This window comes from Trachurus trachurus (assembly GCF_905171665.1).
Source record: "Trachurus trachurus genome assembly, chromosome: 8".
Taxonomy (NCBI): Eukaryota; Metazoa; Chordata; class Actinopteri; order Carangiformes; family Carangidae; genus Trachurus; species Trachurus trachurus.
In genome coordinates this window covers 21,964,365-21,992,030 of record NC_139905.1, presented here as the reverse complement: position 1 = coordinate 21,992,030, position 27,666 = coordinate 21,964,365, and the positions used below count along the sequence as shown (strand labels likewise).

Sequence of the window (27,666 nt, the reverse complement as noted above, 5' to 3'; positions counted from 1 at the left end):
GCTGTCTTGTATTTTTCCCTTTGTGCCTCAAGTGACTTCCTTTAATTGCTGCTTTTCAGACCATCCACTGCTGCTGTATGAAATTATGGATATATGACAGGATGAGAAGGACAGAAGGAGGAGAGGGAGACTGAAAATAAAAGGGAAAGGGAGACTTCATCGTGTGGATGAGGATATGTCTGTAGATATAATGCAGGGATAAGAGACAGAGAGATGGGGAGACTCTCTCTTCTAAAAGTCCCAGTTGCTCTCAGGTTTCAGGAGAGCTGCATTAAACAGGCAGGGAGGAAAATGTAGAAGAACAAAAAGTGGAAGGAGAGGAGGGAGAGGGGAGGAGGAGGAGGAGGAGGAGGAGAAGGAGGTGAGAGCCTCCTGTTTTGGCCAGTGCAAAGGCTGCTCTCACAAGACAACGTGGAGGTGGGTAAAAGAGGGGAAAGAAGAGAGGGAGGTGAAGAAGAGGAAGTGAAAGAAGGGAAGAGAGTAGCATCAACCCTCTATGTCTCTCTCTACCTCTACTCATTCCAGTCCTTCTTGATGTCCAGGTTCCACTCCCAGGCCAAGTAGATGTTCTTGTCGTCGTCGACGAAGCCAGATTTGATCTGATAGTGGCCGCGTGACATCACGCCTTTGGGAGCCTCGTCACACGGGCTCACAAACTCGTGCTCCTCCGCCCTCGGACCGTAGCTTCCCACCATGTACGTCACCTTTTCCACTGCAGGGACATACAAGACACTTATCAGTAACCAGTGTTGGGGAAGCTACTTTGCAAGCGTAGCTGGTGAAATTAGCAGTAGTGTGAACAAACTACATATGGATAAATGCAGTTTGTAAAACTAAAAAAAGTAGCTTAAGCAACTAGGCTTACTTATACTCATAGTCATTTAACTCAGTGTTAAATAAATCAACATGAGGTGTATATGAAACAAAATATAATATAAAAATATAATATGCCTCTCAGTTTTATTTTTTAAAGAAGAAAAGCTGACATTTTTGGTCAACATACTGTAGGTTCACCATAGACATGTTGGGTAATATAAAGAGAAAATGAAAATTCTACCCCATACCCACTTGTAAATCAGAAATGTAAATCAATCAACAAAAAATTTAATAAAAAATACAAAGAGGTAAAATAGTAGTTTGTAAATTGAGTAGTTAAACTACAAAAAATTACCCAAAAAGTAGTTGAAATACTGGATAAAGCACAAAATATGAATGTAGTTAAACTACTAGCAAGTTACTTCAAATTGTAGTTAAGCTATGTAGTTCAACTAGTTTAAGTCTCCCCAACACTGTCAGTAACCTGGGGCCACATCTGCATGGATGGATACAGTGTGTGTGAGTATATATATATATATTTACAATTGCTACAATTAGTGCAGCTATGCAGCAATGGCGTTGAAATCAGTTTTATTTATTTAATTCAGATGGTGGTGGTTTATATCATTTATTCTTAAAGAGAAGCACTTTAGGTTTGACGAGGAGCCTAATTATGATAAATGGCTGAGATATTCCGAGTTAATCAACCTTGCAAACAGCATTTTTCCAGTTTTTCTTTTTTCCCCCTCACAGTAGCAGAGTAGTACAAACTTTCAGTGCCAGTGTTATTGCTATGTTTCGATTTTGATTGTTTTAATGAGGCTCGTTGCCAACAGCAGCTGAGATTGTCTCAGAGACTAAGGAGTGCTGCAACAACCAACTACCACACTTAACTTCCAGATGTTCCCGTTTTAGCTGATCAGTAGTACATTCTTATTTTTTAATACTTTTGTTACTGTTGAGGTTTTTATTATTGTTTTACTTAGTCCTCTCCACTCACTGGTTATTTCTGCTTCTCATAAGTTTCTTCTGCTTCATAAACCTGTCTTAGTTTTCACATTCAACAAAGACATTTTTACTCCTTGATTGCCCAACTGTCATTTATTGAGGAACAGATGAATATAGGCATGGATTTATTGAGGTTCATATACACTTTCTTGTTGAAAGGTATAAGACACAGAAGCTAAATGTGCGCTCATCTGCAGGATAAATGGCATATTCTGAGGTATAAATGGTTAAATTGTAGGTGATAAAACATTTCTAAAAACTTATGGGCAGCTCATGCAGTAAATGACAAAGATGTACAATGATTAATCAGGGTAGGCGTAACTCTTGATCTCAAACGGTAGCCTATATTAAATGAGTGAACTTACCTCTCATTCCTTTCCTGTAGGTCACATGATGGTACCTCAAGCCAGCAACGATTTCTCTTTTCACCTGCAGGACACACTCAGTTTCATCAAATCTTGGCATGGATGTTTTACAAAATCACACTTTACAGACAATTTTCCATTCTCCGGTTCACAGTCTAGGTGACTGTAAGTGGGAGGAAATTGGAGCATGCAAGGTAAACCCACACAGACACATTTTAGAAGCTCCACATAAAAGAAAGGTTCAAGCCAGCCGACAGTATCAGCCCTAATTATAAATTCAATAACTGAATAAGTGAATACATTTTTCAATTACAGATAACAAGGTATCCAGAAATGAACAACACATTTCATTTGTTTGTTGTTTACAAACACCACATATTGAGGAAAAGACAGCCATTACAAAATCATTGTATCAATTCACACACAATAAAGTAAGTTTATGTCTTCTGATTAACCCTAATTAACCTTTTTATTTGACTGCTTTTAACACCTAAAACATGATTAACATCATATTTGTAGCTTGATACTTTTTTTTCTATCTATTCGATCTATTTTTTTAAATTATTACTTTTTTCTAAGACCTCTGCTCTGTTTCTATGGTTGTGTTGACAGTGGCTCTTACTCCACTGAAACCCCACATAGAACATGTTCATGTTTCTTTTATTGAAGTTGAACATTTATTCCAAGCAGGGTGTTGTCCCTCACCATGTAGAATATATATAGCAAGCATAGATTGCATTACAAATATCCACATACATATACCACTGTATCACAGAACTTGTGAAACTGAAAAATCCATTTGTTAACATATAAGTTGCAATTAGGTGGGAAGAAATGACAAAAAAAAAATAGGGTGATGGAAGTAAATCAAATGTCTGCGAAACAGTAGGGCTAAGCTGATGGTAGTGAAGCTCTTTGTCCAGCAGGTGTCCTCACAGCAGAGCAGTGTGCTGCTGCCTCTGAGTCATTAGGTCATTCTCAGCACATCTCCCCTTCCCTTCAGGGCCAAGTCCTCGGAGGACTGCCTCCAGTCTACTCACAGACATGAACACAAACACTCACAGCTATACAGTCTCTTCATTTCAAAAAAAGTCTGTATTTTATGGAGGAGATTGGTCGTCACTTGCTTATTTTTGGGCCCTGTAAATGTTGTTGACTGGCTCATTAAATGACTGACTGGTGATGATCCATCACTGGTCAGTGGTGTGCTGTGTTGCACTTTGGTTTCCTGGCTGCTGCTTCCAATGCACTGAGACCCGCCTCTAATGCCATGTTACTTTCACTGCATGCATCATTGTTACTAAAGGAAGCAGAGGAACAACTAAACATAAGATATGCTGATAAGAGACAGGAGTCAGCATTAACAGGATCACTACAACCAATTATACACAGTTCAAAGTTAAGACCTGCTTCTTATAAAAAATATGTTATGGTCTGGTGTTGAAGTATAATACAGGCCAAACTATCACAGATCCTGGACCAGGGCTGTGAGCTCCGTCAGAATCAAAACAACAAAGACAGTCTGTTTGTGACCCTGGTGGAGTCAGAGCTAATTGGGCTTTTAGTCCTTGACCTGATGTGGCAGGTTCAAACCCAGCCTGTGGTCTTTTGCTGCGTATCAGCCTCTCTCTCTCTCTCTCTCCCTCTATCTCTCTATCTCCACCCCAATCTCTCTCACACAGCATAGTCTAATTTGGTGATTTTGACATCAAATTGTATTTTTTGCAGTTTTCACAGAGATGTTAACGTCATATCCAGTACAAAAATATTTCCCATTATCAGATGTAGATGAGCTGTGTTGAAGTAGCCTATCTCCATTGAATGTTAGCGATATACAAGAATTACAGCCACTACTAAATCATTAAGTTCTCAAGGACATTATAACCCGAAGCACCTCTAAATTAGAAAACACTGGCCACTGGTGATGCAGTTTGCATTCCGGGTGGATATTGTTGTTGTATTTTTCTAATTCCAGTGGCTAATTGGACAAACGTAGAAATATTTATGGGTTCTTAACAATATCATTGTCACATAAACATCCTTTCTGGTCTCATTGGCACACTCAGTATGTCTGAATATCCTTTCAAAAATAGCCTATGTCATTCCCCACTGACTGTGTTTATTTATTGGATATATGAGGGTGCATCTTGGGAAAAAAGCGGTGATGTGTTTACATGAGAGTTAAGTGGTTTATTTGTGACAGAGAAAGGAAGGAAGGGAAACAGGGTGATGAGAAAATGATGATGTGGGAGAGAGATGAAGAAAGAGAAAGACATAAAAAGGCCATGCTAGGCTGGGGACAATGGCATGAGAGGATAATGGAACATTTTGAATGTGTTGTCAGTTTTGGGACAGATTTTTGCCATCACAACGGTGAAGTGGAGGGACAAAGGGCAGTTACCTGGTGAGCCATTTGGGCAAAAAGGAAGCACATAGGGCAACAAACGCTTTTGGTAGGAGGCAGCTAACAAGACTCGAGTGTGATTATCACATTCTTCCCCTCTGGGTACCATGTGTGGCTGTATGAAGTATACAGTAGTGGCAATACATGCGACACTTCATAAGATATTTCAACACGTCAACCTACAGGGGTCTGAGATACTTGAGTCTGAACTTAGGGGGTGAGCAGCTGACTGACTGATAGCTGCTGCCAATGGAGTCAAAAATGCCAATGAAACTTAAAAGTAGCCTAATGACTTTGTAATTTTAGAAATGTAAAGAAAATCATTGCCAGACTTGAGAGACAGATGTATTGACCTTAAATTGCTTCTCTTGCATTGATGATTACTGGCACTTTAAGATGAAACAGCACTAAAAAGACTCATCAAATATGATAATGGTCTCGTTTGATATTGTGGTTTAATTGTATAGTACATGGAAGCTTACTCAGCACTGTCTCATTCCCCCTTTTATCTCTACACCACTTAGCTACAGTAAATACCTGATTGTCTGTTTGTTCATTCACGTCCACATACACACACACACACACACACACACACACACACACACACACACACACAAAATAATCCTTCACAATAAATCTCTCCACCCTTAACACAGCTCTGTGACTGCATCTCTTCTTACCTTGAAGTGTATCTTTAGTCTGTATTTGGCTCCTTCCTGTAAGGAGAAGTTCTTCTCCTTCAGAGCGTTCAGGTCTCCTGTGCACACACAGAAATAAAACAACAGTTACACTTTACTCAAGGTTAACATGACATATATGACATCACCTGTGACCGCATCTCTGCAGACGTGTGCTGCTCATGATGATGATAACATGCAGAATGACTCATTGTATGATCACACTGCTGCTGATTTCAGTGGCAGGCATACAAAAAAAAAAGCACAAATCCATATTGTACATAGTTGAAAAAACATATTTCTACTTCTATTGGACATTTTAAGAGTTATTAGTAGTTGTTGTTTTCTTGACTTTTAATTTATTGAATCTCCAAATAACAAGCAGCAGGCCAAGATTTATTATTACATTTTTAAAAAGATATCGTCAGCTTTAGGTTTAATATGGTAGCTGTTGAAAAGGTGCAGCACAGCTTGTTTGCTTAGTGGTGTATGATATGATAATTGTGGCTAAAAATGACTGAAATATAAAATTAAATCAGGGATTTGGCTCGTTTAGATGGATGGATGTCATACTTGAAGGTGTGATGCCTTCAGCAGAACTCCGACACACACACACACACACACACACACACACACTGGGGATTTAGTGTTACTGGTAACACAGAATGGCTTCTTTGCAATATAAAATCGTCTTTGCCATGCTGTGGAGTTGAATGGGTTCATATCAAGAGGAAAAAAGCATCCTGGGCCATTGTAAAAGCACATAGCAATCAGAAATGCATCCACCGCCTAATCACTTTATATCTCAATTTAAACCCAACCATCAGTCCTGAGTGCTTCCTAATGGACAGAGGGAGCGAGGAGATGAAGGAGAGATAGAGGAAACGGGATGAATAAAAACAGACAGCAGTGATGTGAGGAGGAAGAGAGGGAGAGAGAGGAAGAGGATGGATAGAAAAAGACAGAAAGTGACCAACAGATAAGATATGCACACACACACACACACACACACACACACAGTGCAGGCAGTACAACAGCCGCTCAGAAATGCCGTGTTTGGTGTTAGAGGTTTGATTCCCACTGGTGTTACCCATATTAAATATATATGTGCTTGTGGCACATTTAGGCACTTCACATAAAAGCCTCCAACAAACAGCATATTGCATTTGAAAATCTCTTAACACTGCTTATGTTGACTGTCGTGTTTTGACTGAAATTCTACACGTCCTCTTGTGATTTGGAGCCGTATACCATCACCACATAAAAGGCTCTAAATTCCCCATTAGATAAAATCAAAAGTGTATGTCATCGAACTAATAAAGCTGTTCCTCAGTAGCTGACATTTAGAGATTTTTCACTGCTCCATCTGTGTCTATGTCTCATTCCATTCGATATATCTCCCACTACTAACTCTCCCCTCTCCTCCTTCCACTTCCTCTCCCCGTCCTTTTTTCCTCCTGTCTCTGGAGACGTAGAGGAGAGAAAAGATGCTGGCCTCCCTGGGGAGCGTCTGACAGAGAAAATAGGTCAGTGTGGAGAGCTGTCTACCTGTTCTCCTAAGACACACACACACACACACACACACACACACACACACACACACACACACACACACACACACGGGTATGTACTCGTGCAAGTACGCACGCAAGGATGCGCGTGCAGGCAGATCCACACACTGATGCTCTGAAGCTCACGTTTGGGAAACATTGTACTGGAGCAAGAAATATTAGAGAGCAAGTGAACTGAAAATCCCTCTTACACCATCTTAAATTTTATTTTATTTTTTCATTAAAACCTGTCACTGCAAGTTAATTCAGTATTTATCAGGTTTGTACTGTTTCATGTTTTGTCTCAGCAGAACTCACTTTAAAATAAACTAAATAAAATGAGAGACATAATAGGTATAATATTTTTCATGGGTTGATTTTTTTCTCTCTCTTTTGAAATTGAGTAAAGCAGAGAGATATCACATGAGCTTTGTGCAACAGGGAAAACTACCTCACTACATTAATCCGCCAGCTACAGTTGCCTTTCAGAATAAAACTAAGCAATTATTCAAAATACGTCATCAGATCATAAAATGTGATAGCCTATTATTGTAGATTAAACTCAACAGTATGCGATCACTAAAAGCTCCACCTTGACCGTAACAATATACACAAAGTATCAGATAGATACTGTACATGTGGCTCTGTGAGGCTGGACCAAGCTACAGACACGGGTGTGCCTTGGTTTTAAATTCAAACATCGCTATGCTAAGGTCAGCATAGCTCATCATGTTATTCAATAGAAACCCATAGCCTGTTAGCATGATAGGCCTACAGTACATTTGCTTTAGCATTTAGCATTAAACATAAATTAGAGCAGAGGCTGATGGGAGTGGGTATAAAACTGTAATGAACTGCTGGACAAACAAACAACAGATATTTTAGTCGACATTAAAACAGTTGGTCCAGCTGACATAACTGTCCACAGCCAGGGCTTTAGCCAAAACTGCAGCCTACATATTAGTGACAGTCATACCAATCCAGTATGATAACTGAACTCTCTATAGCTACAGGACCTTTCTGTACAATAAGGACTCTGATAAATCAGTGTACTTTTAATCATAATCATTTTTATGTAAACAATTTTTTAATGCATGACGTTTACTTGTACTGGACTATGTAGTTGATATTCTACTTTACATAAATGATCTGAATACTTCACGGTGGGAGTCAGGATCAGACAGAGCAGTCTGATGATGAGTTTAATTTAGTGTCAGATGGGAAGCTGAACCTTCAGTGCTGCAGTTGTGGAGATAAAAAACAAAGTGAACCTATTTATCAAGACTTTTGCGAATAGGTTTAGGAGAGACAGCCCTCATTAAATTAGGCCATGAGAAAGATTAGAAATTGGCCTGTAGTCAAAACATTAATCCTCTTCCTCTTTCTTCTTTTCTTGCACATTAGGGAGGTTTCCTGTGCTGCTAACACAGCAAAGGGGACAGAGGAAAGTCTCCCAGTTCTTTTCAATTAATTTCACTTTCAATAGATCCCCTCCATCATTATTTGAATTTCACAAATGAAATATCCTGACCGTGATCACATATTACTGACATAACTCTGGACACGCAACCCAGAATAAGCCAGTCACACAGTGAGGTAAAGATGAGGCTGCTCAGTGTGAGTGAGTTAATGTGTAGCAGCAGCGTGTAGCGTGCTCAGCAAAACAACCCTGGGAGCATGAAAGTTTAACAAAGCCGGTGCTGCTCGCATTTAGGACACCAGAGCACTGAAAAGTCACTGTCAAGGATATTGCTTTGTGTAGTGTGATTTGGCAGAGGATTGGATATATATTTATATGTGCAGTGTTAAACCCTACAGCTTAGAAATATGGTTGTACTGTACCTTATTAGCTGAGAAATAGATTTCAAAAATCGAATATGGCTCAAGATGAAGATAAATCTTTGATATTATGTGAACTCATTTCATTGTGCTATTGTTGTGAAATTGCCTCACATTAATAAAAATGCTTTACAGCAAATATTTTGTAGTAAAACGTTACAATTTTGATGTGTACCATTCACACACAAGCCAAACTAGGTCACTGTTTTGTTTCTAGTTTTCTTTTTTTCTTTCTTTTTTCACATTTGGCAGGGGTCATCTTATTGCTGTATCCACACAGACACAGAAGTACAAGTTGTTTTTGTGCTGCCAGTGTCGCCTGATAAAAAAACATTTTTCATATCACAGTAAACATTCAGGCCCGCGGTCGAAACACTGGCAGCAGTAAAAGCTGGAATAGTGTCAGTTCCTGTGGAGGATTAACCTGAAAGCAAAGTGACCTAAAGTCCAATAGCAAAGGGCCTGCGCTCTCGTAACATTAAAGAGGTGCTGATAAGACGGAAGGGATGTAATAAAGGACATCTAACACAGAAATTAAGTCATATAGTCAAAATGAGGAGGAGAATGTGTCCAGTAAATTGACTGAATGAATCTCATAATTTAATATCTCATTCGATCAATTCAATTATTCAAACCCATCAAATTCTGTAATTTTGCAGTGAATAATCCAGAGAAAAAAAAGATCCTGGCAGGCTGTGTTTTCACTGGCTGACTGTGCTTAAGTTAAAGATACACAAAGGTTTCTTCCATTCACATTCCTGCTTACGTACAGGGCATAGAATGATTAATGAGTGAAGGTCCCCTCTTGCACATAATGTGCCTATTTCTTATTTAGAGATTAACCAGGTCCACTTTGTGCCACTAAGTAAAAGAGGATTGTGAATTACAGCAAACTGTCATATTTTTGTGGGTTGCCTATCATTTATATTGGTCATAAATAAAATGCACTCGCCAGAGTAACTGTCTAGACTTGGGAGGCAAAGGTCACACGATCAGAGCCTGTAGACAAACTGTACACAAATAATCCCCAATAGTGAATCAAACATGACCTGGACCCGGGACATACAATTGGACGATTGGAAAATGTGCCACTGTAGCTAATAGTGGTCACGGTGTTTGCTACAGGTCTGGTAGCTCCATGTAAAAAGGATTGAGCCCCCTAACCCTATAACCTTTACCCACTGCATCAAAGTTCACTGTCAAAACATGCCACTTTTGATTCCTGGAAAGATAAATACATTGATGAATTAATAAATGTCATGGCATTTAGCTTTTTGAGACAACTTTTGAAAAGCCTATTCTACTCTCAAATCTCTGTAACTATCTGTAAACATTGCTGGGATGGAATAGGAACGAGGGCCCAGTTTAAAAGAATAAAACCAAATAAACTGAAATTATCCTTTAACCTCAAGGTTTTGGGATAGATTCTCATTTATCAAATCTGTGACTGGAGTTCCTGAATGTGTTTACTGAAACCTAATTGAGTAAATATATGCACAAATGCATGCTTGTATGAAATGCCGAAGAGGAAAACAATTGACATTATAAACCGAAGACCAGTCCTATTAAACAGGCCGCCCAACATCTGGCCAAATAAAACAATCATTCGATTCCAAATACATTTTTTTCTGCAGTAAATATAAATTCAAGATTGGCTGTTTAATATGATGTTTCTGTGACCACCCAGAACACAAAATAAAGTTTTGAAAAACTGTTTACTGTCATGATGTTTGGTTTAACAGCAACGTCACGCTGTTCCCAAAATGACACCGACTGCAGCAGAGAAGTGAGTTTAAAATTCATTTTTAGTTACAGTTGCAGATTTAGCAGTGGCTCCTGTCATTACTTCATTTTCAAAATATCATCATGTTGCTTGTCCTACACTCACAAACAAAACCTAATTTAAATTGTGTATTTTTCATGTATTCGAGGGTATTCTGCATAAGTAGCGAGGCTCAGAGGCTGCCTGGACATGCACTGTAGAGCAGAGGAAGCTGCTCTGTTTTAATATACTAATTTCATGTGATTGGAGATTTAAAAAAAAAAAAAAAATTTGGCTGGATGATCAATAACAAATTTAACTGTGGTGTGACAAATTCAAACACATTTTTATTAATGCTTTAGTTTAAAGGAGCCACGGTAGCCTATAAGATCATGTGTAAGATCATTCTAGAAAGCAAACAGTGTCCCAGTTAAAGGCGCCCAGGTACTGTAGACGATTTTGAAGTAAGCTAAAAGTAATCCAGTAAGTATTCAGAATACATTACTTTAATTGAGTAATCCAAATACATTACAGATTACATTTTAGGGCATGTAATCAGTATCTGTAGGGGAATACATTTTAAAAGTAACCCTCCCAACACTGCCTATAATATATAATGAGGTCTCTAATGCATTCAGCCACCAATGGAAAGTCCATTTCACATCCAGTCTGGTGCCGGCTCGGCTATCTGACTGTAAAGTGATACACCAGCAAGAGCGATTATTACACTGCTGCTTACTCTACAGATTTATGATGGAGATGCTTTTCTCTCACACAACATGAAGCTATTTCTCTTTTTTCTCTCTACAACACTCACACACATGATCATTCCCAATTAAACCAAATAAATCCAGTCATTATTTGAGCTGTTTTCTCAGGGAAAATACGCATAAATGTTTCAGTATTTTCAACAACTGGATGGAAACACAATTTGCCTGTAACATTACATTTAAATCAAATAAATCTAAACCATTGGCCAGTGTCACAGAGCATTTCCTGTGCTGCGATCAAGGCTCTGTCTGCTAAGGAAGCAGGAGGAGCAGACACTAACACTGGGAGTCAGACAATACAAAACATCACATTACTCTCCCAAAAGCTTTAGCCTTCCCAATCTAATCATCAGCGGTCTGTATCACTCAAGCATTTTTCAAGCAGCGGTTACATATAGACTCATAGCAGCATCATGTTTCACAAGTGGTCATTCCTCACAAATCGAGATAAACGTATGAGCCCACCAGGGATCTCGCAAGCTCCTAGAAGAGTATGTAGTTTGCTTTCAGTACCATGGATAGCACCAGTTGGACAGTTATGCAAAAAACACTTATTTATAAATAAATAATTTACATCATTTACTTGACATGAACACTTGCCTGCTAAACTAAATACAAAATAACCTGCCTCCAGTATTGCTCTCTACGTTGGCATAGTCTTTTCAACAGTAGACAGCTTGGGGAAAAAAGGGGTTATTGTGTTGTGTCACTTAAGTGCTTATTGCCCTGGCTGGTAACCAAACGTTATGTTCATGTAGTGTTTTTCATTCGACCCTCCCTGCCTGGTTAACACCAGCGATTCTTAAACTCTACACCTGCAGTTATCAATGCAATGCAGGCTCCCTGTTAAGAAATTCAAGCCTCAGCCCTTTGCTGAGACAACTGTGATGACATCACTTTGACATCATCAGACATGACACAGCTCGTCCAGAGCCACAGAGGACATGCAACCACTTCCACAGACTGAGTAGTACTCCTCAAGAAGAGTAAACTGGACTTCAGGTGTAGCCTATGATCAGTATTAATTTGTGCCTAAGCCCAGCGCCAGATCTCTCAAGTGATTTCCCATCTGCCTTTCATTTCCTGTATCCTGTATAACTGAGAACAAATTTGAAAAATGATATTTCTACAGTGTCCTCTCCTAATACACTCTGAAACCAAATTAAAGCCTGCAAGGAAGTTTCTATCTCTCAGAGCAAACGGCATTGTATGAAGTCGGCATTGCCTAGCAACCAGGTGACCTCTGTTATTAGTCTTAGCGCTCTGTGATTGAGTCTTTTTGAGTGTGAGTGTGCATACAGTGGGAATGTATAATTCTGTGTGTGACAAGCAGGAAAATCCTCAGACAAGGATGAATCAAAGCAAACCATGCATGCAGCCAAATCAGCTGATAAACGTCGGTGACGGGTAAACCTACACACACACACACACACACACACACACACACACACACATACACACACACACACACACACACACACACACACACACACACACACACACACACACACACACACACACACACACACACACACACAGATTGACATTTTTCTCAACTTTGTCCCCTGTAGGTAATGACATAATCTCTTTGCAGACACCTGATTACCATGTGCTGCAGACTCACACATGCACATACATAAACTTACAGACCCCCTCATTTCCCCTTCCCCGCCTGTCGCTCCCGCCTGCACCCAGGGGAAAATGTCAATACTGCCCACTAAGCAAACATTTAGCTGTCTCTCCTCTCTCAAGCATGGACACACCCACTGCAGTCTTTCTGCACATAAACTGCAGCACAGTGGGGTGGGATGCCTTGCTCCAGAGCATATCAGTATGAGAGAGAGTACAGCAGCACCTCACCACATCCACAACAAAAGAAAATGCTGGCTAGAGTGATGATAGGGAAGTGTTACGTACCTGACAGGTCCATGGTGATTGGTCCAGGAGCGTCATCGCATAGCAGAGTCAACCTGGTTACGCAGACATTAGGTCCAGAGATGTCTGGAAAATACAAAAAACATTTGTTCTGCAACACCTTCATCTTCACACACATCAATACACAAAATAAATGAAGTATGAACATAAAGAAAATTTCAAAATTGGAAAGAGAAAAATATTAAGAGTACATAGGAGGTGCATATTGGCTTCAAAAACCAACCGTTTATCACAGTGGTATTGTACAGGAGGTGTAGATCACCTAGGTTCATCACCTATTCGATATAGAAATCCAAATCTATAGCCATGCTAGCAGTTTTGTGAAGCTTTACATATGAACACTTGTGTTTTGAGCTAAAAATACACATGTTTGAGAGAGTTTAGTTTGTTTTCATGCTAACGCTTGTTGCTGTCTAGCACTGTTTGCAAACTGCAGCTTAAGCTGATGGGCAGTTAGGTGAATAAATAAATCCTCATTCCATACCTGGGGTTGCACATAGTGGGTATAACGATACAAAAGCTGTCATGAAAAAAGTTTAGACTGTGTACATGTAAAATCACAGTGTCCAGGTATAAATTACTGTAATGTTGTGGGGGTATAGTAGTGTGTAGTATTCAGGACTGACACATTAAAAGATAAAATCCCTCTGTATAATGATAAATTGTCCCCTCTCTGCTTTTCCCACTGTATTTGCTGTATGAAAAGCTGTAGATGTGGTGGTGTAGAGTTACAGCAGAGCTATTCTACTGATATCAGCTGTCATGGCCGGGCTGCTGGATTAGAGGTGCTGAGGCAAGCAGGTCTGCTCCTGTGTGTGTGTGTGTGTGTGTGTGTGTGTGTGTGTGTGTGTGTGTGTGTGTGTGTGTGTGTGTGTGTGTGTGTGTGTGTGTGTGTGTGTGTGTGTGTGTGTGTGTGTGTTTGATCAGAAGTTGATGACTCCAAGGAACTATATACGAAGTCGTTATATTGAGTGAATGCTATTATTAAAGTTGCAGTAACAATGGGAACCACTGTGAATCACCGGCCCATCTGTCACCTCAGGTAATCAATAACCACACATACACACACACACACACACACAATACACACACACAAACCTGCTGTCACTGGAGCCGTCCCCAGTAGGGTCTGCTTGTACTTGACCAGACTCTCGTCATCTTTATCCAGTGCCTGAATCTCTTGCAAAGACTTCAGAGCCGGAGGATTGTAGTTGAGGTTTCTCTCATCCTCTTCCTCCTCAATGGGCAAATCCTTCTTGTCAGCCATCAGACCTTCCAGAGAAAAGGGAGAAGACTATTAAATATAAACCCCTCCATGTTGCAGTTTTAAATGCTTCTCTAGACCTGTGTTTTCTGTCTGCTGTAGCCACACATTTAGTTTCACTAAAAACACCTTTAATATTAATCTGCCTGTTCATTCACTGGAAATTCAACTGGGAAAAGACTGTTAGCTAATTGTATAGCCTACCATTTGGATAATTGGGGGGCAACCACCAGTCCGACATAGGCCTCTAATTGTCGTATTCACACCTGCAGTGTTAGTGCGCACTAAATCTGGTGCGCACTAAATTTGGTCCAGTTTGGGTTGGTGTGAAAGCACATCGCACTCTAATGCGCACCAAAACTAGTGCGGCCTGAGGAGGTGGTCTCGGTTCGGCTCCAGCCGAACTCTGGTGCGCACTAGTTTAGGTGTGAAAGCAACCGCACTCTGGTGCGAGCCAACTGCCAGGCGAACTCAACACGTTTGAGCTAAAAGGGCTCCCGTAGTCGCTGACAACGGGTTAACGCAGCGGGGAGACCGCCCGGTGCTCCGGTGCTGCGGAGCTCTGTCCCCACAAACGAAGCAGCAGCAGCGGGGCAGCCGGTCGGTGCGTGTCCGCTGAGTCCGCTCAGACACCGGACAGGTCGGCGGGTCCGTCCCTCGGGTCCGCGGAGCAGCTGATTACCGAGCTGCAGCAGCAGAGGTCCGCCGTGTTTAACGTTTAACCGGGAACTAACGGGACCGAGCTGGGTGAACGCAACCGGAAACCAGCCGGAAGTACCAAACAGAGTTATACATGCAAACAATATAGAAATAAATGACCAGAGCTACTAACAACCGGCCCTACTGGAGTCTCCATCATGAAAGTTTTATCAATCAGCGCTTCCAGATTCCAGCCGGTAGTCATGGAGACGTGACGTTCTCCAAGTTTGGTCCCGAGTGACAAAAAGCAGGTGTGAACGCAACCGCACTAACTGAAAAATGAAACAATGTATCATTTTAACATTTGGTGCGCACCAGGGTGCGCACTAAACAGGTGTGAATACACCCTAAGGGCAACACTTAATTTTCTATCAAGCGTCCCATCATTCCAACAATTTTTGCCTCCTACGGTCGGACTGACGGTATTTTTTTCTTTTATTCATCCTGCCTTTCCGACAATTCCGTATTTGTTTCCACAAAAGATTTTGCACTGGTTTGGGCTTAGGCAATGATGAAAGGAGTTGGTTAAGTTTAGTAAAAAGACCAGGTAGAGGCTAGACAGACATTATTCATATTAACTTTCAATCATGTTGTGACTTATTTAGCATATCTTTTACTTATTATTGTCAATTGTTTAACCACCGTCAAACTCTTTCACCTTTTTATCCATTATTGTTTCTAGTTAGCTTCCTCTTATTTAAATATAGGCTAGTTCTATGTAGGCTACAACATTACTTTAACTTACACTTTTTAACAGTGTACAGTAAATATTACTAGTTCTTTCAGCTCTTTATCCATTAAATACTGTAAGCTAACAATTACTTTTACCTCCCCTTCTTCTAACCATTTTAATCAAGGGGGGCTAAATAAAACAAACACCTTCCAAAAGCACCACAGTTCAACATCACCATCAAATACACCTCCCGTAAAATGAGGTGTTCAAAACAATTTTAACAAAAATGTTTCATCATAACCTTCAAAAAGGTAGACCCGCTATAGCCAGACAGTTGTATCCTATCCTTAGACCTTCTTGCAATAGAAATAACCTTGGTTGGTGGCCATTAGAATAAATTGTTGTTTATTTGGTTGTCACCTGTCTCAAAACAGGGAGGACACATGGGCACTTAATGCCATTATAACTTTACATATGAAAACTATAAATGAAATAGTAGATGATGACATCTGTCTGATGAAGCAGCATTTAAAGCAGGAAACATTTTCAGCAGAGCTCATCAGAAGTAATATATTTCTGTTACATTTCAGACTGAAAACTCAACCAGCACAGAGGAGATTGCTTACTGTCTGGGATAAGATATATAACTCTATGTAGGCCACCTCCAGCCAATCCGGGATTTGATTTCATCAGGGATTTTGATTCAATATTGAGTTTTCTATAATGTGATAATATGTGTTCTGCAAGCTGAAATTTAATTTTGGGACATCCCCCTCATCTGTACCGCCGAAAAGTGAATATGTGCAGACTTGAATAGTTGGAATAACTTGGATCAACTGTGGTTACAACTTTTGAAAAACTGTCACTATATCAACATTTATACCAGAGGTAGAAAGTACAGTGGAAAAGCCACTGGTAAAAAAACACCAGAACAGAAATACAAATTATGCCACAGGGGAAGTGAGCAGCTGTGCGTCAATATGATTGGTCCTTATTGCTGATCGACAATAATTGCTGGCAGATTGACTATTATGAATGGGAGAGTTTTGGAGGAGTTTGAAAAGTAGGTGAAGTGTGATTATGTGTTGGGTTACTCATCAGCAATGTTGTTCAACGTGAAAAATCTCTGCCATCCAACATTGGGCTATTAACAATGACTAACCTATGTCACTTGGGGTAATGTTGGTAAATCAGATGAATGTAATGTGGTTACTTTTGTATTCTTGTTGTGACTTTTCCATTCGTGTTTCGTATTTGTGTTGTTGTTGTTGTTGTGTATTTGTGTGATCACATGCCCACATCAATGCAGACATGAGGTTAAATTGATACAGATCATTTTCACAATACAATGTTATATGGTTATGATCACAAATCTACAATGCGTACCTCAAGACTCTAGAGCAACACACAAACACAGATACATACACAGACACACACATGCACACACACACAGACAGACTTCGTTGTAGATGTGTGTTTACTGTGCTGTAACAGCCTTGTGTAATAGCCTCTGGTTCTGTTTTTACTGTTCATAATGAGACAGCTCAGTGTATATCAGCTCAGAGCTGTGTGTGGAGGTAATTGGATGACACAGAGAGTACACAAACATGCGCACACACGCAAATCTAGTCACAAACACACCTACTGAGTGCATAAATGCGCACAGCTGCAGTGTGTTAGATTGTGTGTGAGTGGAAATCAAATGTGTTAATGAGGGACGTGATGACCCGAAGCAAGTCTCAACACACATGCACGCATATAGCCGTGCAGGCTTCTGTGTTTATAGCAGGACCCCACCCAGTCAGGGCCAAACACCGCTGCCTTTGCCCGTCACCATGGCAACCCTTTCAACTCCCCCTGCATTGACATCACCTTTGCTGTGGACCTGTTTTATGTGACTGAATATACACAGTGGAACATTTATTTTCACTTGCAGCAGGAGAGATTCACAGTATACCAGTTTTAATACACTTTACCACACACACACACAGACACACACATTACCATGAATCTATATTTAATGGGAAGGTTTCCTTCTTTCTGGTTATGATCCCTTGGTGGCAGTTTTTCTAGCGCACATGGTTTTTATAACACACAGTAGGCTTTTTAAAACATGAAAGTCTAATTTCAGATATGAGGCTCGTTGTCTACCATAATTCACAAATTGCATGGTAAACAGTGTAGAGCTCTGAAGCTAATGATAATCTAGGGTCGATACATGGATAATTATGTCATAGGTTATAATCACTCAACAGGTGACACTTTAAATATCATTACATTTATGGATTATTTATGGGTTCATATCAATGAGTGTCCCAGATTTTATAGTACCAAAACATCTGAAGGTAGTCTGTATCTACCTTCTTGTTTTCTTTCTAACTTTTAACTTTTATATTATAATCAACAAGGGACAGTGAGTTAGCTATGACAGATTAGACATCATGTCTGTCACTGTTTTCACTGATTGATTACAACGGCCATCAATTCCTTTAACTACAGTATTCACATTATAGGGGAAAATGTTGAGAAAGCTGTTTCTGTTCAACTCAACAACTTCTAAGATGTAACTGAACAATTTCAGCCTGGCTTTAAGCCACATCGCAGCACTGAGATTGCAACACTGCAAGACTGATTTAGGTGAAACATCAGCACTGGTGCTGCTTGATCTTTCAGTCTTTATCTACTGTCACAGTAGATACAACAGTCACATCAAGGCAACAAATAAACACGCATTTCAAACAAGCAGCGAGAATTAGAGGTCAAGAAAAACTAACAGCTTATCTAAAGCACTTTAAGTTGCCTAAGCACAACAAAAGAGTTGTACAAAGAGAGCAAAGCAGCAACAGAGCATCTGCTGCCATTGAGAATGAGACATATTAAAACATTTTAAGCACAATAAAAACTAATTAACCCCCTATTATTATGATCTTACCAAATAGCCAACCTTCTTTAAATTTGCACATTACATATACTGACAACAGCTAATCTCAGGTAATGTTGTTTGTGCTTGTTTAAGGTCAGACATGGATGGGAAAAGTGTGCACAAAGTATGTTAAAATTGCAGACTTTTTTTTAAAAAAAGAGAAAAAGATCAACAATTTCCAAGCTAAAATATGTATAATTAGTAAAATATCACACTGGAGATCTATTGCTGATTTCCCCCCCTCTCTCTCTAGACACAAACATTAAACACTGTAGTATGTCAGATATGGATGTACAAGTCCTTATAAATGATTCATCCTCTGGTATTTACATATCAAACTCTGTAGCCCACCCCCACACGACGTGCGTGCACACACATGTACGCACACTGCAGCGTAAACGTGTTTCTGAGCTGCTCTTAAAACCGGGTTCCTCTTTGACATCCGAGAGTGCCTCTTTGATCTCCAGAACCTGTCACAGTAACTGAATCAATTAACATTCATTTCAAAAGGCAATGTTTGCTCCATGGAGAGACAGCAGCTTGTACAACGGTATACTTCATATTGATTTCTTTTTTTTTTCATGGTTGTAGGGGCAAAATCTCTGCTTTGCGCTTACCAGGTGAAATTACTTCAAGACTAGTTATGCTTATATTGTTTGAATTAAAAAGTAAAAAATGGCATTTAGCAGTATGACATTTAGTGGTGTAATTGTAATATTTGTTACTATGGAAGAATTTCAAGTTCCTTTGCTGCTGGCTGAAATATGAAAGAACATGCAGGGCTAAACCCCTCCATATTGTGTGAATCTGCCATTAGAAACAAGTTAACACTAGCAGAAAGCCAGCAGTAGCCTATGTGTGTGTGTGTTTGCACGTGTGTGTACGTTGTTGTGCATGTGCGTGTGGTCCTCCAACCAGCTTCAGCCCCCATCTGTGATGTGATATTAACTGGTTGCATTTTCTTTGATGCCCGTAAAATCGTGTCACTAACCCAGCAGCTTCTCAAACCTCATTATTATCACAAGCATCATTACACACATGGCTGCTCTGAAATATGGAGAACAAGCGTAAATCAGCCACACTGAAATTTAATATAATAGCAAATACCTTTATTTACCTTTGAAAATCTGTGCTAAAAGAAGCAGGCATGTGTCAGAAGAGAGATGCTGTTGGGGAAACAGAGTCCAAACAAAACAACAAAACAGTGGTGAAACCTAGTCACCTCAACAAAACGAAAAAAAAAAAAAAAGAGACCTGCTGTGCCACTCTGTGAATATTTATTATTAATGTAGATCCGTAGGCCCCTTAGCGTGCCATGTAAGTGCAAAAACCTAATTGTCAAACAACTTGGGAATCATTTATCTTCATTATTTTCACTTCATTAAATACATAATTATGTATCCTCTTGAGCCCGTATGAAAACATTATATTTACCACAGAGTGACTGTTGTAAATGCTGTTTAACTGGATCAGAACTCTGACGCGATCTATAGGTTTTAATGCTATCGTCGAATCAAACCACATTTTACCATAATATAAAAAATTAAATAAAAATGTTCACAGCTTTTACACTAAGACAGAGGATCTAGAGCCTGTATGGATGCATGTAGAGCCACAAGACACAGTCTCAATGTTCATCTGCTGCTATTTACAGCTAAACCAACATGCTAAGTGAAAATCAACACAACAGTCTGTTTGGCAGGGGAGCGGTAGCTTCAGGGGAGGAGGGATAAGAAGGATGCGAAGAGGACTGTTCACAGGAGGAGACCTCACACAAACACACACACAAACACGGTCCCATGTCTGTGACACGATGCATGCCCAAACAAATAAGAATGAATTAAATATCAGGCTATAAATTGATTAAGCGCTGAGATTGGATGTGTGCAGTAAACCCAGACTTGCAAATATGGTCAGTAAATCTGTTATATCCAACCACACTTCCTGTTTTATTTTGAAATCACCGACTCTCCCTCTCACTTCCTGCACCTCGTGTGTTTTCCCACTACAGTTATCATCGGCTCCGCCCTCATCTGTTGCACCTGCTGCTCGCTGTCTTCCCTCTTGTATCCATTTGTCGAGGTCGCCCGGCCCTTTTTTCCTGGCACTGTTGGGTTTCTTGGCGTGTGACCACAGCTCAGTCTTCTGACCTCGCCCTCTGGATCAGTCTGCCTTGCATGTGCAGTATTGCTCTCCTGTGTACTGAGTGACCATAGTTGAATGAGTGGCGTTGATTTCTCGAGACCCTCGCCTGAGTTGTGCTTTTCAGTCCTTGAGTTGTGATGGTCTGTCCATGAAAACCACTGGTCAGCTTAGCATTAAAACAGTAGGAACCATGTAGCATGGCCATTTCCAAAGGTTAACGTGTATATCCTGTTGGTTTAATTATGTGTTGGATTTCTTTTTTATTCCCCTGTCTCTGCTGGTTACCTGGCAACAAGAAACAGTCTCACAAATGAGCATCTTTACACTACGAAACAAGATATATGAATGGTGGGTGAATGTTATCTTCTGGCTGACATGCTAGCTGTTTCCTGCTGCTCTCAGTCTTTCAGCAAAGACATTGTAGCGTGATATTTAACTAACAAATGTCCCAAAATGTCAAACTACTCTTTTAAGACATTGTCATTGTGTGTGATTTTTGCGATCACCTGAACAATAGATAAAGGACTGTTTTATTATTTTATATACCTGAATGTGGACTGATATGGAGACTGTTTTTCTTTCGCCTCAATAATCTTTCTCAATCCTCCTGTTTTTATAATCACTTCCTGTCTGCCTGTTCTTTCCTTAACCCAGATAACTGTTCACTGTGTCAGGAAAACACCCTTTTTTCTTGTGTGTGTGTGTGTGTGTTTGCTGGTGTGTGTGATATAAGCTTTGATTTGCTCTTTTTTGTAGTCCTCTGAGGCCCACTGTCACCGCTCTGTTCTAATCCTATAACAAGACCTCTGGGACACTGAAACACACAAATACAGTGTATACAAAAAGTGGAGATAAAGAGGAATCTTTCCGGCCTCTGCAAGGCCAATAACAGCTTTTGCAATGAAGGGAAAGGCAGTAAAGGCGAAATGATCAACATAACAGCATCACTGAGGCCATGGGAGCAGGGTTATGCCTCTATCTCCGAGGGTGCTGCCGGTGCCTGGCCTCTTTTCCTTTTTTTTTGTTATAACACGATCAGAATCGATCTGCCACCTACAGTATTTCTGTGCGGTGCTGCAGACATCCTGTCAACACCGGAGACACTCATACCACTTCATCATGCCGACCAGACAGGTCATGGAAACCTCATTTCCCACATTTCCCCATAAAAGTCTTAGATAATAAACAAAAGATACCAGCTGTTGAGAGCAGTGACATCACCATATTCATGACTGGCACTGTATTTGTTTATACAGAATTTAGCATGCTGACTTCTGCAGACCCAACACACACACACCTTTTAATGTGTGTTAACTATAATGTTACAGTTGTCACTTGTGATTAGGGTGCAATCCAGCTGCTCAACTGAGATTCGCATGCGCTTTGCGATTCCAGATCATCCATATGTTGTCATACAGTACATACTGCTAAATCAATTTGCATTGATTTCTTTTCCTTGTTTTGTTTTTGCACTCCCTTAACTGTGTTTATCATGCATTACCAAGCAAGCCGCAAGCCGTCAAGCTTTTCCCTCTAAACTACAGGATATATTTTTAAGACTGATAAAAATGAGGAATCATGGCTTGAGCAGGAAAATGTCAGCAATGAACCACCATCATCAGACCACACTAATATCTGGCACACTCAAAGACCAGCACTGGTATGGCAATGATACAATATTTGAGCCTATACTGAATTTTCAAGTTTGATTTCAACTTGGGCTGGAAAAACTTTTTTTCATAACATAATGATGTGACATGGAAAATATTGTCATGACACTACCTAAACTTTAGTTTTTTTCTGTTGGAGAAGCGGCAGACTGCAGTCCCATGCTGTGTGTCAGAGATATACACCAACAGTACAGTCAGTGAGTGTTCAGACCCTATCATCAATCTACACTCAATAGCCCATGAAGACGAAGTGAAAACTGAAAATTACATGTTTCGCAGATATATTAAAAAGGAAAAACTGTCACATCACATTGACAGTATTCACTTTTCAGAGCCTTTACTCTGTAACTATTGAAGAACCTTTGGCAGTGAGCACAACCTTAGGTCTTCTGAGATTCTCTTGTTGTTGTGGCTGTACTGTATGCTTAGAGACATTGTGCAGTTGGAGTATGAACTCCAACTCAGCCTCGACCGACGTCCTGAGTGCCCTGGACTACATTTTTAATTGGCTCTGTTTAGCTTTCCCTTAACCCTGTGCAGACTCTCTGTGCTGAGAAACTTCATCGACACGCCTTTTGCAGCGAGGCTTCTGTCTTGCTTCTGGAAGTTTCTCTGATCCCCACACAGGATCTCTGAAGCTCAGCCATCAGTCCACCATCAGGCTCTTGGTCACCTCTCTTCCTAAGGTTGCTCTTACCCAGATTGTTCAATTCTAGGAAGAGTCCTGGTTGCCCAAAACTTCCTCCATGTAAGAATAACCGAGGCCATTGTGATCTTGAGAATCTTCAATGCAGCAGAAATCTTCTTTTGTCTCCTAGATCTGCTCCTCGATACAGTCCTGCCTCTAAGCCCTGCAGGCTGTTCCTTCTGCCTCTGGCTTGATTTTTGCCCTGATATGCATTGTCAGCTGTGAGACCTTTTACAGTGCAGAAAGGCTTTTGTCTTCCCAAATCGTGTCCAGTCAATGAAATCCGGCCAGTCACTGTGTAGAAAAATCTCAAAGATGATCATTAGATACAGGAGGCACCTCAGCTAAATATCAAGGCGTGTATCAAAATGTGGAAAAGGCTTCAGCTTGTCAACAAATACACGTGTACCACTGTGTCCATGAGTGGGGCGGGACTCACCATTTGTATTAACAACAGTAGGCCTACTATAAAAGAGAATCACACTCCGCAACTGTACCCCAACTCTCCTGCAGGAGGCTGCAGGGGGCTTTAACCACCGTACATCACCAGATGTAAGTGAATTGTCATTTTGTTATTACAGCTGGTGGAGACAGTGACGGCTCTTCAGCAAAAGTTTCACATCCTATTGTAGCTTCAACACCCTCCTTCCCAAAATCATAAAACGCCATTATGAACCCTCACATCACCCCCTGCTGCCCTGTGCACCGTGGTGACTTTGACATTGCCTCGTACAGTACACCAGGGCGCACACACACACACACACACACACACAGTATTACAGCTGCTCCGTCAGCCCGGTGTGAGACAGCAGGTTGTCTAATTGACTGACTTGATTGGTCTCGTATGTGTCTGCTCACCCGAACAACCTCGTTTATCACTACTGGGACAGAAAAAAAAACACAGTACCACTCTCCCACTCCCATCTTTTAAAGTCAGGTACAGAGGATGTGTTAGGGACAGTGGGACAAAGACAACAAGACACCCGAGGAGAAGAATGAGGAAGCAGGTATGGGAAATCAGGGAGGGAGCAGCTGGCAACGAGAAAGAAAGTAGAAAAGAAACAAAGATGGGGATGACTGTGCAAGTTAGAGAAACGCAGACGATCTTGTTCACAGCAGCCAGGACACCTGTCAACATGCTGACATCCAAAACCCAAAGCACACAAGTACTCAGATCCCACGGGTCGGACCGGACCACACCCATCTTTCAACTCTTTGACTTCCCCTAGACGCTGTAAAGTTTCTGGTTGTATCTTGAACAGTCGGGACAAAACCTCTCCACAGACAGACCGGTGGTACTGACTGAAGTGTTTCCAGGAGCACGGCACACACTTACAAGGTAAAAACAATACGACCCCTACTGTTGTAGAAACGATAGAGAGCGAAGAAAAGAGGAGGATAGAAAAGAGCATGATTTCAATTAGCCTATTTCAGCGTGTGCTGCTCACTGCCGGCACTGGTGTTTGCTGATTGACGGCTCATGAAGAGTGTTCTGCCAAATGGGCCTCACCCACACACACACACACACACACTTAGTAAAATATCCTGGGCTCCTGCTGACAGAACATCTCAATCTCAACCACCAGCGTCTCTCTTTGTTTCCTGTCTTTTGTTTACCCCCTCTACCCCTTCTCTCCCCTCCTTTCCTGCTGCCTCTTCTGTTTCTCATCTTCCACCTACTCACTTTTCCTCCACTATCCATTTATCTTCTTCTCATCTCTCTCTTCCTCCTCTCCTGTTACCTTCCAGTTCACCTCCTTTCACTGCTCCTCTTTTCTTCTTTTCCTCCTCAGCCTCCCACTTTCTCCGAACCTCTTAACCTCCGTGTTTCTCCCCCATGCATCCCCCTCACTTTGTCATTTTGCTCTATACTCTTGCCATTTATCTTCCACTCAGTCACCTCCCACGTTCCTATCAAAATTTCCTCCTCCTCGTTTTTCAAAATTCAACCGTAGCCAAGAGTTTTTGACAAGATTCGATGTGTTATGTCCACACAAAAAATTGCAGTTCCATTAAATTCCCCAAGTGCGGCTTTTATGTGTATCATACTGTAGCAGCCTTTTGACAAGAATGAAATAATGCAAATATATATTGCTGTGAGCATCTAGTGAATAAATGCTTGAAAGTGGCTTTAAACCTCAGAAACAAAATATCTCCAGTGAGTAAAACATCAGTCATGGTTGTGTGGACTAATGAGAGTTGACTGGCTACAAGGCGTCTGAGCAGTGACCCCAGTTTAAGAGAGGAAGCACAGTTGAACTTTACAGATCTGGGACTGAAGCACTTCTGCAGCAGAAACAAACTAAGCAGCAACACAAAGGAATCCATGGATCCCGAATGGAGCAGGTGATCAGTTCATGCTGCTGAAAATCATAGTTATTGGTTGAGATCATTTGTGGCTTTAATTACATCGTAAATCTAATTTCACCTCCACTTTCAAAACCTTCAGTCCACTGCCTGTTTTCTCCCTCTGTGTTTCTGTGTCTCCTGTCAAATTACTTCACTCATCTTTTGATTTTTTTTTTTGCACTGCTTTCCCTTTTTTCTCATTTATCTCACAAAACACACACTCTTATACACACACAAACCCGTGTGAGGGGAAACCCCAGGACTGTTCCACCATCTGTAAGTGTTCAGTAATACTGCAGTGTAGTGAACACACACAGACACACACACAAACACAAACACACAAACACTGACTATATGGTGCTGCTGCAAACACAAAAGCAAAAAATACCACGAGAAGTAACAGCAGACATTGGTGACATCATTTGACTCCTGTATACGCCTTGTCATCCCCACACACACACACACACACACACCTGCTCCCTACTGCTAACATCTCTCACACACTCTTTGAATGTGTGTTTATGTGTTTATATGTGACCAGAAACATAATTACAAAAGCTACACATAGACACAAGTGCAACTATACACACACACACACACACACACACACACACACACACACACACACACACACACACACACACACACACAGTGTAGCATGTGATCAATAGCTATTGATCTGCCACCTTTGGCTTGTCTTGGCAGCGCTTCATGTTAGACATAAAAATGTCCACACCCACCAGGATTGAGACATATGGCACGCACACATGCACACACACACACACACACACACACACACACACACACACACACACACACACACGACACATGCACGCACACACACACACGACACACACTCCTCCAGTGCCTCACCTCTGTAGCACATAGTTAGCCACAGCAGCTCCAGCACCTGACCCCCAAACTCACAAACGTCCAATCCCAGCATGGTGCCTCTCTGTGGGGCTGCTCTCTGCGCAACGGCTGGCAGAAGTAGAACCAGAGAACCAGGGAACCTCCACAGGTAGCAGCAAAGTAGCAGAGCAGGTCTGAATTGAACAGAAGAGCATCCACAAAAGTCTTGGATTGGGAAGAAGAAAAAAAAGGCGAGGTGAGGGGGGGGGGGGGGTCAGGCGAGCATCTCCACACCCCGGAGGAAAATACCAAAAAATGTAGGTGAGGGGTAGAGGGGGAAAGAGGAGAGGGAGTGGTGTGAGAGAGACGGAGGCGTAGATGCAGGGAGGGTATCCTTGGGTGTGGGTGTGGATGAGATGAGGATGTGTGTGAGCTAGAGAGAGGGAGAGGATGGTGGGAGGGAGGGAGGAAGAGGCAGCAGACACGAGCAGCCGGCTTTCTGCACTTCTTCTTCTTCCTCTTCGTCTCTTTTGTGTACAGCTGTGATTTTTTTTTTTAAAGGGAGAAATGTAGGAGGCTGGAATGTGAACTGTCAGCTGGTTCTCTTCCCTCTTTGCATGCGGTGAGGGAGCTGGAAGCTAACGGCGGCAGGCAGACGCTGGTTCAGCCGGCAGAGCTGCAGCAGCGTGTGTGTGTGTGTGTGTGTGTGTGTGTGTGTGTGTGTGTGTGTGTGTGTGTGTGTGTGTGTGTGTGTGTGTGTGTGTGTATGTGTGGTACTCAGACGCTGGCTATCGATTCGCAGACGAGCAGTGAACCCCTCCCTCCTGCACCCCCCTCTCCCCCCCCCCCCCCCCCCCCCACCTCCTCGTGTCATCAACCCAGAGACTGCAATGAGCTCATCCTTTACCTCACTCCCTCCCTCTTTCTCGCTCTCTCTCTCCTCCCCTCCCTCGTGCACTCTCTCCCTTGCCTCCCCTCCTCTCTTTCTCCACACCTCATTCCTTCTCACGCCACCCCCCCCCCCCCCCTTCAACTCTTTCATGCGTCCCTCTTCATTTTTCATCACTTTCACGAATTCTCATGTGGTGTCCACTCTCTCCCTCCACCTATTCATCACTGTGTCATGCCATCTCTCTCTGTGTCTCTATTTATCTTATCCCCCCCCCCCCCACCTTTTCGTCTTCATCCTCCTCTTTATTTCCCTCTGTCTTCCAGTGACCACACCCTGTCAGCAGTATATGCTTCAATCATGACTGTGACTCTCATCTTTATTCCTC

At 41.4% G+C, this 27,666-nt stretch overlaps 1 protein-coding gene across 1 annotated transcript; it reads right to left on the bottom strand.

Moving 5' to 3' along the window:
* Positions 1–512: 512 nt before the first annotated feature.
* On the bottom strand, positions 513–26,483 carry arhgdig (Rho GDP dissociation inhibitor (GDI) gamma; the record flags this gene model as incomplete). The annotated part of the gene is made up of 6 exons (XM_083977033.1): positions 513–712; positions 2,190–2,253; positions 5,274–5,350; positions 13,109–13,205; positions 14,235–14,398; positions 26,411–26,483. 6 exons carry the CDS (start codon positions 26,481–26,483, stop codon positions 513–515), a joined length of 675 nt encoding a protein of 224 aa, XP_083833159.1.
* Positions 26,484–27,666: the final 1,183 nt, after the last annotated feature.